Here is a 13,808-nt window from a genome sequence, read left to right as displayed (position 1 = left end):
TAAATATATAAATACACACACACATATATATTATTCTAACATAAACATCTAACATAATTGAGATTGGCCTCCTGTGATCATTGATCAACGTGTTTGTAGGTAAAGCACCTCCGTTCACAGACCATTTGTTGAACATTAAAATAGTTTCTTTGTTTTTTTAAGCATTTCATTGTGCATTCTGCTTGGAAAGTGGCTTCTATGCATTTACGGATTAATAAGCTATTTTAAAGTGTATACATTGTTTCTAAATCATTCCTAAAATTCTATTTTGATGACGCAATGTGTTTTATACACAAACAGCGAAAAGTGCAACATTTGCTCTCGGTCACATGATCGTGTTCCTCTGAGCTGCTGCCGGAAGAGCTGCTCACAAACATATGATCCGGTAAGTGTTTAGTTTATTAACTCAATACCACAACCTCTTTATGCGTCTTTTATGAGGATTTTAATGAATTTCAGGGTCATCGCGATTTTCTAGTCACGTGTTCTATATAAATATTTTTTTGTAACTCAGAGCAACCGATTATTGTTTGTTGTTAACTTGAGAACAGTATGTGTTGGTGTGTCAAAAAGAGTAATGACCTATAATATAGTTACAGCTGTACTTCCGCCCTGATCTCTAGGGGCTAAAGTCTGGAGAGGGCAGGACTGTGACACACACACACACACACAGTTTACCTGTTGGCTTCTCTCAGACACAGATGAAGCCATGAAGCTCATCATACTGGATGACTATGAGCAGGTCAGCGAATGGACTGCCAAATACATCAGGAACAGGATCAAGAAGTTTAATCCCGGTCCTGACCGATTCTTCACTCTGGGTCTTCCAACAGGTAAATTAAAAAATTCACTGTTTTGCACAAACACGTTGATCTGAAATCCTAGATCCTATTCATATAACCCGTGTTTTGCAGGAAGCACTCCGCTTGGATGCTACAAGAAACTGATCGAGTATCACAAGAAGGGAGAGATATCTTTTCAGTATGTGAAAACGTTTAATATGGATGAGTATGTAGGTATGTGAGTGCTGGTTTATGCTTGGGGATCAAGGGTCGTATGTTTTAGTTGAACACTGAACTAAGTACAAGTGGTTGTTGTTGTTTACAGGACTTCCTAGAGACCACCCTGAAAGCTACCATTCATTCATGTGGAATAACTTCTTCAAGCACATCGACATCCGAGCAGAAAATGCACACATCCTAGACGGCAACGCGTCCAATCTAGAGAAGGAGTGTCAGGACTTTGAAGCCAAAATCAAAGCTGCTGGAGGGATCGAACTTTTTGTTGGCGGTTAATATTGGTAAGACAGTCGATTGAACTTTGACCTGTGACCTGTGAGTGCCATCATTAAACAACGCTGGCTTGTAATCGTGTTGCAGGTATTGGACCTGATGGCCACATCGCGTTCAATGAGCCTGGATCCAGTCTGGTGTCCCGAACGCGTGTTAAGACCCTGGCTATGGACACCATTCTGGCTAACGCTCGTTTCTTCGATGGCGATCTCTCTAAAGTCCCCACCATGGCGCTGACGGTCGGTGTTGGCACAGTGATGGATGCTCGAGAGGTACAAATGTTCACATATGTGACCCTGGAGCACAAAACCAGTCATAAGGGTCAATTTTTCGAAATTGATATTTATACGTCATCTGAAAGATGAATAAATAATCTTTCCATTGATGTATGGTTTGTTAGGATATGTCAATATTTGGCTGAGATACAACTATTTGAAAATCTGGAATCTGAGGGAGCAAAAAAATCTAAATATTGAGAAAATCATCTTTAAAGTTGTCCAAATGAATTCTTAGCAATGCATATTACTAATCAAATATTTAGTTTTGATATATTTACGGTCTGAAATTTACAAAATATCTTCATGGAACATGATCTTTACTTAATATCCTAATGATTTTTGGCTTAAAAGAAAAATCTATAATTTTGACCCATACAGTGTATTTTTGGCTATTGCTACAAATATACCCCAGAGACTTAAGACTGCTTTTGTGCTCCAGGGTCACATATGTACTTTTCCTTATCTACCTTAATGACGTCTATAAATGTCAGCCCCTCCTTCTACTGCTCAGATGACTCAGATTATTGCCAAACTAATTAGTAATTACATATTTCTGTTGTCACAATTTGCCTTCAGACATTTATTTGTAAGCTAGTTATATGCAAAAATAACTGCATACTATAGTCCACGTTTTATTTACAGTAAATAAACTGATACTTAAAAATTTATAAATGCAAATTAACTTAAAAATAATAATATAATAATATGCAGGATTAATAAAAATCAGCAAATTGTGTCGGTTATGAAAATTGCACACTATTCTGATTTTAACATAACAAAGAGCTTTTATGCCAGACATAATGAAAGATGGGCCGTATCACAAATCTAGGTTTCTCAGAAGTCAGCATAGTTGGGTGAACTTCTAAAGTGGTGAATGAAAACGGCAACAGATAATTTTTTGCATTCTCAATGGTTATGATTTGTTCATGTGAGAAATCCTGCCTCTTGTGTTTGTGTGAGTTCACGAATCAGTCTGAATGAACAATATAATGGTGTTAATGGGAAGACTAATTAAAACACAATTATATATCAACACTTTGTCACGTCAAAATCAAATGACCTGAAAACATGATCTGTGGGGGTTTTTTATTGAGAAATCAGCTTAGTTGAAATTAAAGGTACATCTCTGCATCTGTGGCCAGTGGTTTATCGAGCCTTTGATGACTGATGGATCCAAAAAATAAGTTTATTATTAAAAAGAACAGCGGAACATCAGTTCATAAATAAAATATACAATTGTTTAAATAAAATATATTTTTGAAATTGTTACTGCCTTGAGTTATTATTTTAGAAGCATTTAAAATAAACACTAAAACTGATGAGATTTATACTTGGTTTTAATATATAGAATAGCCTAGAAATAAATATAATTTTTATTCCGGAAGTGTGAGTAATGTTTAATTAACCGAGAAAATATGTCTGAGACATGAATTTACATTTAATAAAAAGATAAAAAAAAATAAAAAAAGAATTCAAAAGAAGAAAGTTAAACACTCCTCAGCAATAAAATTTATTTTTGCTTATTACGTTAAGACGTTGGTTAATAAAATGGGATTAAATACATAAATTATATTTGTGTTATTTAACATATAATTAATGCACTTTGCTTCATACTCTGAGTTTGCATTTGACTGTTTTATTTTTACATTGCATCTTACTGTTTTTATGAAAATAAAGAGATTTGCTTGTCATTTTAAAAGTAATGCATTACTAGTTACTTGAAAAAAGTCATCTGATTACATAACTCGTGTGAAAACATCCATTCAACAGCATCAGCGGTTACAACGAACGCTAACATGATCACATGACGTTTCCAGGTCATGATCCTTATCACCGGCTCACATAAAGCGTTTGCGCTCTATAAAGCCATAGAGGAGGGAGTGAATCACATGTGGACGGTGTCGGCGTTCCAGCAGCACCCACAGACTGTGTTTGTGTGCGATGAGGACGCCACACAGGAGCTGAGGGCAAAACAACAGTCAAAGTCAGTCAAGTATTTCAAAGGTAACTCTGACTTCGGTGGTTTTACGTGACGTGTTGAAGCTTTTTGTGTATTGTGGTGGAAAGAAACATCAGTTTGTTAATATGTTAATATATTTTTTTTCTCAGGCATTATGGATGTGCACAACAAGATGGTGGAAGAGCCGTAGACTTACAGTATACTGATGAGAAGAAAATAATTGAACTCCTTTTGCTGTTGTTTTTATATGACATTTGGTTTATTTTATTAGACCTCTCAATACGTGATGTATTGAATTAAAATGTGTTTATATAATAATCGACTAGGAATTCTAAGTCTTTAAATGTGACCAAATAAATCACGTTTATGTTTCACAGACAAGGCTTAAACCCAGTCCCAGACTGAAATGCATGAAAAGAAACTTGCACTGATATATATCTTAAAATATTGATTTGTCTCAAGATGCACACCAGTAACATTTCTTTCTAAGGCACGTTTATAAAAAACTACTTAAATGTCCTAAATTTGGCTGAATTTAAGCAGGTGAAACAGTACTTAATTAGTAAAAACTTATCTTTTGAACTGATGATATGGTATTATGGTATTGGTATTATACCATTGATATGATATTGATGATAAGTATTATTTATACGCCATTACAGTATTTATTCATTATTAGCTTGTTTATATATTTTAATTTTCTTGTTAATTTAATTATATACACACACTTTCAGGATTATTTGATGAATAAAAAGTAAAAAAGAACAGCGTTTATTCAAAATAGAAATCATATGTAACAATACACACTACCATTCAGAAGTTTGGGGTCAGTTTTTTTTTTTTTTTTTTTTTTTTTTTTTTTTTTTAAGAAATTAAATTTTCTTTCAGCAAGGATGTTAAACTGACACAAAAAAGTGATAAAGATTTCGATTTTAAATAAATTCTGTTCTTTTTTACTTTATTCGTCAAATAATCCTGTAAAAGGTATATCACAGGTTCCAAAAAAAAATTAAAATTAATAAATATTAAGCAATGTTTTCAACACTGATAGTAAATCATCATATCAGAATGATTTCTGAAGGATCATGTGACACTGAAGGCTGGAGTAATGATGCTGAAAATACAGCTTTGATCACAGCAATTAATTATATTTTAAAGTATAGAAAACCATTATTTCAAATGGTAATAATATTTCACAATTTTCTTTCTGTATTTTTGGTCACATAATTGCAGCCTTGGTGAGCAGAAGAGACTTCTTTAAATGACATTAAAAATCTTACTGATCCCAAACTTTTGAAAAGTAGTGTGTGTATATATATCCTTAATATAGTTATTTATTGCACTTTTAATTAAGAAATTAAAACTTTTCATTTCATTTTGATTTTTACAATTTTTTTTTTAGTTTTACATTTTTTTTTTTTACATTTTCATCTAATATTTTATTTATTTCAGCTTATTTCAGTTAGCAATGACAACACTTGTGGAAGACAGCAATTACACATTTATCTGTGCCATATTATATTTTTTAACGTGTGGTGAAACTATTAGACTTAAAGAGGCATTTCCCATTCATGTGGTTTAAAAAGTCAAAAAACATTTCAATAAATCTATTCAAAATATGCAGTTTCAGGGTAATCAAGTTCATACATGACTGACTGAGCAACAATAACAATAAATCATACGCCCTCCAGAATCAAGTATTACAGCCTCACTACACTTAGCCTACAGTGATTATTACTGTACTGGAACTAAATACTCCAGACAATGACGGGGAATATGCTCTCACTAATCTCTCTAGTCATTGTAAAGTGAAAGTATAAAAGATCAAAGCTGCTTTAGTTAGTCAACAGTTTACTAATGGAAACTCTTTTAATTGGTTACATAACAAAACACATAAATACAACCCACGGGCTTTGGTGTCGAATCCTAGTGAGCTGACTAATTCGGACAGCTGAGCGGAGGCGCGCCTCTAGCGGCTGAGGTGGCAGTCTAGACAGGAAGCACACTAATCTTTGAGACCGAGCCTGCGCCGAAGCCGACTGAGCATGCGCAGTCGCCATTGTTCGCACTAGATTAGCCAAGCACTGTCACACTCTCGCCATACGAGGCTCTCTTTAATTAAGGAACGGACCGTTTGTGATATTAAGTAGAAGTAAGGTTAAACTAGTGCTCACTTCTCCTGTATGAGTGATTAAGTGAAGATATCGACGCGGAAGACTGACGGATCAGAGGATGGATATCAGCAGGTAAGTAACGTTAACGTTAGCAAACACGATCAAGCTCGTTTGGTTTTCTGAGGGGTTTTTCAGTGATTTCGGGTGTTTTATGGACTTGTGTCGAGTCGGTGAGGTTTTAATAATAATGTCTCGGTCTCCAAACTGTACTGTTTTGATGATAATGAGGATAAAGTCCGATGGATTAATTAGCTAGTTAACTAGCCGCTGCTTCCGCGGCCTTCAGTTCTCAATGACAACAAACCGGAAAAACAACAGAGAATATAAATACAATATACACTCCGTTCTTTATCATGTAACGTTATAATAATCATCTAAGGTTGTCAGTCTGATCAAGTGTTGTCTGCAGTGATATTTGATCTCATGATGAAGCTGTTGAAGTTAATGATTTACGACCAGACAGAGGTGAATTATCATGTAACGTTATAATAATCATCTGGTCACAAGTAACGTTTAAATTATTATCTTAAAATATACATTTAAAATATAATACTTTTATATTATATAAAGAACTCGACGGGATTCGGCACAACATCGGAACTGACGTAGACTACAAAAACATACAAAGAGAAAGCTAGAGAAAACGTTTGCGTTATTTGACTTTGTGTGTGTATTTATACACATACATATTTATGCACATACATATATAAGTTGTGTGTGTGTATACAGTACAGGTCAAAAGTTTGGAAACATTACTATTTTTAATGTTTTTGAAAGAAGTTTCTTCTGTTCTTCATCAAGCCTGCATTTATTTGATCAAAAATATAGAAAAAAACATCTAATATTGTGAAATATTATTTCAACTTAAAATAATAGTTTTCTATTTTGAATATACTTTAAAAAAATAATTTATATTCCTCGTGGATGCAAAGCTGAATTTTCAGCATCATTACTCCAGCCTCTCAGTGTCACATGTAACATCCAGTCTATCATTATGATCCTTTAGGAAATCATTCTAATATTCTGATTTATTATGAGTGTTGGAAACAGTTCCGCCGTCAGCCATTCGCATTGTCGCCGCCAAACCGCACCAACAAATATTCACCATTCTAATCATCATCCGCCGATCATCTTTATGTTCAATAACCTGTGGTATTCAACGCAGCGCCGCTGCCCGGTTATCTGCGTCATCGTCCATGAAACCGTTCAACCATAACAATCAGAACATCTCAACATCCGCGATACATCCCAAAACCGCACCAGCCACCATACCGTCTTCAAACCATCATACCGCCAGCCATCATATCTTTGTTCCAGTTTGACCACCGGTTTTGCCATTGCCAGCAACACCCAGTCCACGGTCATTCGCGCCAGAAACCCTGACTGCACCACCATGCCATCTGCCCAGCACGCACCAGCCTGTCGTCAAACAATTGTTTATATCAGCGAGTCAGCCACCCACCGCCAACGCCGCCAGCACCCGCCAGAGCATTACTGAGTCTCAACCCTTTCTTTCACTCGTGTTCGATAGCTTTCTTTGAGTACAATGAGGTGAGGTTTACCCTTAAACCCCTGGCCGCATAATGTTGCCACGCCACTGCCGGGTCATACGACGAGGCTGAAGAGGATGCAAAGCGAGGCCACTGGCCTCTAGTCACCGACAGGTGAGCTGCCCTGAACGTGATTTAGGGGTACTACAGATAGTTGTTCAGTCTTTGACTTTTCAGTTACAGGAGGAGGACTCTTCATTGCCAGAGACAGCTTTGATGATACGGATCAGCCACGGTTGGGAATCGATGGGATTTCATGCGCTACGCCAGTAAGAGTGCTCAGTACTCAACACATCTCCTGCATCAGTGTGGTGTTTTTTTTTTATTTCTGTTTAGAATACAGCTGCTGTGCATTTTTGGATGGGTGAATGGTTGGGCTGATGGTGAGGGTAGTGAGTGATTTTATCTTCCGCAATAATATAAGCACTTGTTATTTTTAACCATATGTGAGGCTGGCGTTATTGAGATGTGTCACTTTCGGCGCTTTGCAAGAAACAGAAAACTGACTGCTCTTGAGGGAGATCCAAATGCATTAACATAGCTTTTAGAAGAAATGCAGTTAAAAACGTCTCCTATAATCCACGTCCTGCTTAATGGAAAATAATCCCCGTTGCAGGTTTTGTTTTTCATATTTATATATTTGGCACATCACACGCTAAACCGCAGTTTCCTAAATATTACACCCACCATCCAACAAATAAGAATTAATATTGTTTCACTTTAGACACACCATTGTCTTTTTTTATCTTCCCGAGCACGAAAAATAGTTACCATCAAAGATGGATCAAATACTTGTTTCTATCCTGAGTTAATCTGTTTTAACCTAATCATTTGACTCAGTGATTCATCTGCGAAAGGCAGCCACATGCTTCATATATCTAAATGAATCGCTTGAAAGAATGATTCAATGAATCAATGACCAGACAGGGTCTTACTGCCACTCATCACTGGTGTTTTAGTGTCACATTTATTTATCCATCACGCCTGAACCAGAACAAAACATCCTCAGCAAAATATTATCATTATTGAACAAATCCCACACTATCCATATCAGCGGTCTGTATATCATGTCTGTATCATGGCTAGATATGTTAATATCTCTTGATTTCTCTTGCGTCATCAGTGGCGTTCCTCTTTAACTGGATTGGCTTCTTCCTGTCCTTCTGTCTGACCACGTCTGCGGCTGGACGCTATGGAGCCATCTCTGGGTTCGGACTGTCCCTGGTCAAGTGGGTCCTGATTGTCAGGGTATGACATGAGATGTTACATATTACATCATCATAAACTGTAGCAGCGGATTAATATTTAAAGCAGAGCAGTTGGATTTTTAGTTTAAGGTGCTAATTATTAGAGGATATACAACACTCACTCTTTTCTTTCTGTGATTAAACAGTTTTCTACCTACTTCCCTGGATATTTTGACGGCCAGTACTGGCTGTGGTGGGTTTTCCTTGTTGTAGGTGAGTGTACATTTGCACTTTAGTGTAAATAATTTTTTATTCAATAAAAATGATTATTAAAGAAAAATGTAAATTTGCTGAAAATGTGCTCACCCTCGGGCCATCCAAGATTTTTGTTTGTTCATCGAACAGATTTTGGAGAAGTGTAGCATCACATCACTTTGCTCAGCAATGGATGCTCTGTAGTGAATGGGTACTGGCCAGAATGAGAGTCCAAACAGCTGATAAAAAATATCACAGGGTAATCCACAAGCAATCCAGTCCATCAGTTAACATCTGGAGAAGACAAAAGTTGCATGTTTGTAAGAAACTAAATAAACAAAAACTGTCCAAAATTCTAAACAAATATGTGGCTGACTTTTGTGGATTTTGATGTGAGAGACAACAGGAGATGAACCCTTCACTGGAGGAAACATTATTATGGACTCATATTTTGGCCAGAAGTTAAAACGCCTTAATGGATTTTTTTAAAAAATTATAAACAAATAGCTTTTTGCTTCAGAAGACATTAACTGATGAACTGGAGTGCTGTGGATTATTGTGATGTTTTTATCAGCTGTTTGGACTCTCATTCTGACGGCACCCATTCACTGCAGAGCATCCATTGAGACACTGATGTAATGCTACATTTCTCCAAATCTGATCTGATGATAAAAAAAGAGAAATATATCTTGAGTGGCCTGAGGGTGAATGCATTTTCACGCAACTATTTCTTTAATATTATTACTTTGCTGTAAATATTATTTTATATCATTACTTTATTATTATTCACTTATATATATTTTTTTATTAATATAAACTAATATGTGATTTCTTTTTTTGTTACACCAGGATTCCTGCTGTTCTTCCGGGGATTTGTTAATTATTCCAGAGTGCGCAACATGGCAGATCACTCCATGTCTACCCTTCCTCGAACCCGAGTTCTTTTTATCTATTAAGTAAATCGTTTTTTTTTTTTTTTTTTTAAGACGAGTTCATGTGTGTGCATTGCATTAGGGGAAAATAAATTAAAAGACAACCTTTCAGTGATTTAAATGATTGTGATCATGATATTAAATTGAAGGTAAAGTGTTTTCTCTTTTTTTGACTTTGTGAAATAGATTAAAATCTCAGGATAATTGCAAAATGAACAAAACGGCAAAGTCAGAGAGAACCGCCACAGCTTTTTGAATCTTCAGGACATAAACAACAATAGTGCAAAGAGCACATCTGCTTTCAGACGTTTCCCTTGCACTTCTCAGTTGTTTGCATAATGCAACTAATTACATTGGCATTTTTTTACCAAAGGATTCCAGTTCCTCCAACCATTTATCAGTGCTTGATTCAGTGGTACAGTATACATTCATTATGCAGTGTGAAGCTTACATGTGCATGTCCCAGTCACAGTTTGTTTCTGTGGGTTTCCTCTTGATTTGTGGGAAAGTTGTAATTTTACTTTGAGTAAATCTAGTGAACTAGACCAAGAGTATGTATATACAGTATACGAGAAGAGAGTTATTAAACGTTATATACATGCACACTTTTAGAATACTGAACAGAATAAGATACAATCGAAATGACTTCTGGGTCGCTAATAAAGCCAAAAAGCATAGTATTAAAGCAAGCGTTTATTCAAGAATGTGCGAGCATTTTTAAGTTACTGTCACCGATGGACCAAAATAGTCTTGTGTACAATAGATTAAGCTTAGACTGATAGCAGTTCAATATAAACAATAACAAACTGGTTCAGAATTAAAGCACACCTATGATGATTATGTGATCTTTGTATGATAGTATAGATACAGAATATCTTATGATGATGCAAATGTAGCAGTAGATGGGTACCTTGATCTCTTTTTTATTGAAGGCTTCAGTGTGGGATGGTGCTTTAAATTGTTTGCTGGGTTGTATGTTTACACTTGTCCGGTAGCAACTTTTAATAAATGTAAAGCAACACCACAGATCACTTTCGTGCATTTGTCATTATACACTAAGCTTTCTACCAGTTTGTGGTCGTAGAAGCACTACCAGTTTGTGGTGCGTCAGATTTAAGTCTCTTATTCTCATCATTAGAGCTTTTATTTAGTAGTAATGTTGTGAAGTATTATTTAGGGTTAGATTTTTTATTTTTTTAATCGTGCATCAATATTACCCCATAAATAATCATTTCACTGTTAGATGAGAAAAGCATTGAATGGACATTACAAAAAGTAGCTTTAGAAATTAGTTTATTTTTTTTACTTTTTAAGCATTGCATAAATAATGATAAATGTGGTATATATTTTTTATGAATGCTGAAATATGAAATTATCATTCAAAAAATGAAAAGCCACAAAATGATTTTTGGATGATCCAGACAATATTGTTTCTGAAATTTAACACCATATTAACTTTGTTTATTGAACTATTGTATAAAATCAATATCACATTTGCAATTGTTCAGATATTTGGGAAAACATCACTCTTGCTCGTGTGGGTGGGATTGGTAAACTATATCATTTGATATGAATATATAACTTTTTTTGGCCTCTTATATTTAATTTTAGAGGCATATATACATTTTAATTGCATTATTTTCCCAAATTAATCGCATCAATTTAACGCACTAATTCAACAGCCCTAATATTAATACAATTTAAAATGTTTTCTATTTAAATAAATTTTAAACTGATCAAATCTGAATTTTCCGCATCATTACTCCAGTCTTCAGTCTCACATGATCCTTCAGAAATCATTCTGATATGCTGATTTGCTGCTCAAGAAAAAACTTTTGAAAATCTTTGATTAATCGTTAAATCAAAAGAAAAGCATTTGGATCATTTGCATGCATCCTTGAACCCAAAAATCGATCTTATTCACCCCAAACTTTAGAAAGCTTGTGTAGCTCACATAATTTTTTAGATTCTCAGTCGAGCAATTCTAAAGAAATCTATTATATGTGTGTGTGTAAGATTACCTATAATTTGTTGGTTGAGTGTCTTATGTATTGTCTTATAATGATAGCAATTAAAGTAATATTCACTGATTATTTATTATGATTTTATTTATGATTTTACATGAATCAACACAGTACAGGTCAGTGAGGAGATTTATTGTATGTAACATGATCCAGAAAGGTACAATGACAATAATATTCATATTTTGTGTTCGTGAAAAGAAAAATTAAACCAGTTCAGTCAGACACGCATTACTTTATATCAATAAAAAAAAAAAAATGAAAATGAATTTTAGTTTGTTGTTGTTCTGTATAATTAATTCAATTTTTTATTTTAAATTTAGTATACTATTATAGTAGATTTATTCCATTTGCTGTTGTTTTTTCCAGTGCATATATAAATAGTAAATTCTGACATGGTTCCATCTAGTGGTTTTCCTCCATCCTCTCCAAGAAATAACTTTCATCTGTTACTAATGACTGCTAAGACAGAAAGACAATAGTTGTTCAAATACTGATGATTCCCTATTCTTTTGTATCGGAAGGATTTCTTTAGACTTACTGAAGAGTACAGCTTGCTGTCTTCATTCATAGAGAGGTAAAGTCCTGTCTCTGCTCCCTCAATGACCACCACTCCTGGACTAGTTGCTTTTATGTGCAGTATGCCTTTAAAACCACACACACACACACACACACACACACACACACACACACACACACACACACACACACACAGAAAAATCCCTGATTCCAGAACAGTCCAGCATCCCACGATAACAGAAGATCAAGGACAAACTTTTCCAGGAATGAAACTGTTTTCAAGCAAAAATAGAACAATATAGCAGTTTAAGTAATACAATAATAATAATAAGTGCATGCTTACATGTTTAAGTATGTAATTTATGTAAAATAAATCTTTTGTAATATAAACAAATTACTTTATACGCTATGTGTGTGTAAATGTGTATATGTTCTGTATTTATGAGTGTAAATGTATCTGTTTGCGTGTTTGTGTATGTACTGTAATAGGCCTGTATGTATGAGTGTGTATAGCTAGATTCAGATTCCTTTTCTTTGTCATTCTTATGCTTCACATAAAAACACAATTACGTTTCACACGTCCACACCTCAGTAATCCAGTGCAAAAATATAGAATAAATAGCTAATAAATAAGAATACTAATAAATAAACTAAAATAGAATTTAAAAAGAAAAAGTGCAGTCTTTTAAGTCCAGTTCACATTCTCAATGTGCCATGAGAGAAATGTGTGGAGATGATAGATAGATAGATAGATAGATAGATAGATAGATAGATAGATGTAAATCTGAATATATAAACTTAAAATGTGAATATACAGTTATAACCATGAATATATAGATACAAATCTGAATATATTAATGTAAATCTGAATATATAGAAGTGCATCTGAATATAAAAATGTAAATCTGAATATATAGACACAAATCTGAATATACAGAAGTAAATCCGAATATACAGATATAAATAGGCTGTAAATAGGCTATATAATGAATATATAGGCTAAATGTATTGTAAATCAGAATATATAAATGTAAATCTGAATATATAAAAGTACATCTGAATATATAAATGCACATCTCAATATATATACATCTTTGTTATCTGGCATGTCAAAAGACAGATGTTCTGATTTATTATTTTTATTAAAACAATATGCCTATACATCCTGAATACATCAATGCAGATATTGTACTATATTAATTACTGTAAGTGCATATCTCTCATCTAAACCAAACTGAGTATTTTTACTGTATTTTACAAAAGGCTGGTCGTAGCGCCAAAACGTCCTCACAATTCAACATAGCTACACATTTTCCAAGCTCTTGTCTGGTGTAAAACTGTCACTGTATTTATTTTTGCTATTCCAATACAAATAAATCCAGATTTACATTTATATATTCAGCTTTACATTTATATATTCAGATGTAGTTCCATGGTGTCTTACCTTAGACCCGCCCTGAGTGTTGCCAAGTCTGCGGTTCTCCTGCTGAATTTGGCTACTTTAACACTGTTTCATGTCCGTGGGTTGAAGCGACTCCAATAACATGATATTAATCCCCTTTTTAACTGGGGAAACCCTCGAAACGCAATTGGGCTAGTTTTGAGTAGCGATTGACTTCAGTTTTCTTGAAAACCTGGCA

The 13,808-nt window shown here is 34.5% G+C and overlaps 3 protein-coding genes across 3 annotated transcripts; 2 read left to right on the top strand and 1 right to left on the bottom strand.

Annotated features, from left to right (window-relative positions):
- Positions 1-289: 289 nt before the first annotated feature.
- Positions 290-3,852, top strand: LOC122147488 (glucosamine-6-phosphate isomerase 1-like). Its single transcript, XM_042770418.1, has 7 exons — positions 290-385; positions 696-833; positions 915-1,016; positions 1,108-1,290; positions 1,380-1,564; positions 3,388-3,574; positions 3,680-3,852. Exons 2-7 carry the CDS (start codon positions 710-712, stop codon positions 3,718-3,720), a joined length of 822 nt encoding a protein of 273 aa, XP_042626352.1. The 5' UTR covers positions 290-385; positions 696-709; the 3' UTR covers positions 3,721-3,852.
- Positions 3,853-8,349: 4,497 nt separating this feature from the next.
- Positions 8,350-9,860, top strand: LOC122147547 (NEDD4 family-interacting protein 1-like; the record flags this gene model as incomplete). Its single annotated transcript, XM_042770559.1, has 3 exons — positions 8,350-8,502; positions 8,648-8,714; positions 9,546-9,860. Coding segments are annotated over 3 exons (327 nt in total), but the record flags the coding sequence as incomplete, so codon positions are not given.
- Positions 9,861-12,054: 2,194 nt separating this feature from the next.
- Positions 12,055-13,469, bottom strand: LOC109066910 (putative fibroblast growth factor 1). The gene is made up of 3 exons (XM_019083923.2): positions 13,427-13,469; positions 12,191-12,294; positions 12,055-12,108 (listed from the first exon to the last, which is right to left on the bottom strand). Exons 1-3 carry the CDS (start codon positions 13,467-13,469, stop codon positions 12,055-12,057), a joined length of 201 nt encoding a protein of 66 aa, XP_018939468.2.
- Between the last annotated feature and the right edge of the window lie 339 nt (positions 13,470-13,808).

Source organism: Cyprinus carpio, chromosome A14, assembly GCF_018340385.1.
Source record: "Cyprinus carpio isolate SPL01 chromosome A14, ASM1834038v1, whole genome shotgun sequence".
NCBI classification, from domain to species: Eukaryota; Metazoa; Chordata; class Actinopteri; order Cypriniformes; family Cyprinidae; genus Cyprinus; species Cyprinus carpio.
Note: the sequence above shows the minus strand (reverse complement) of the source record. Positions and strands in the feature narration are given on the sequence as shown.

What these genes read in the sequence shown, in the direction of transcription:
- LOC122147488 (XM_042770418.1), top strand. Translation starts at nt 710, where the DNA reads ATGAAGCTCATCATACTGGATGACTATGAGCAGGTCAGCGAATGGACT. An exon ending in TAATATGGATGAGTATGTAG is followed by an intron (nt 1,017 to 1,107) that starts GTATGTGAGTGC and finishes TGTTGTTTACAG; the next exon opens with GACTTCCTAGAGACCACCCT. An exon ending in CAGTGATGGATGCTCGAGAG is followed by an intron (nt 1,565 to 3,387) that starts GTACAAATGTTC and finishes TGACGTTTCCAG; the next exon opens with GTCATGATCCTTATCACCGG.
- LOC109066910 (XM_019083923.2), bottom strand. Translation starts at nt 13,469, where the DNA reads ATGTTGAATTGTGAGGACGTTTTGGCGCTACGACCAGCCTTTT. An exon ending in GGCGCTACGACCAGCCTTTT is followed by an intron (nt 12,295 to 13,426) that starts GTAAAATACAGT and finishes GTGGTTTTAAAG; the next exon opens with GCATACTGCACATAAAAGCA. An exon ending in ACAGCAAGCTGTACTCTTCA is followed by an intron (nt 12,109 to 12,190) that starts GTAAGTCTAAAG and finishes CTGTCTTAGCAG; the next exon opens with TCATTAGTAACAGATGAAAG.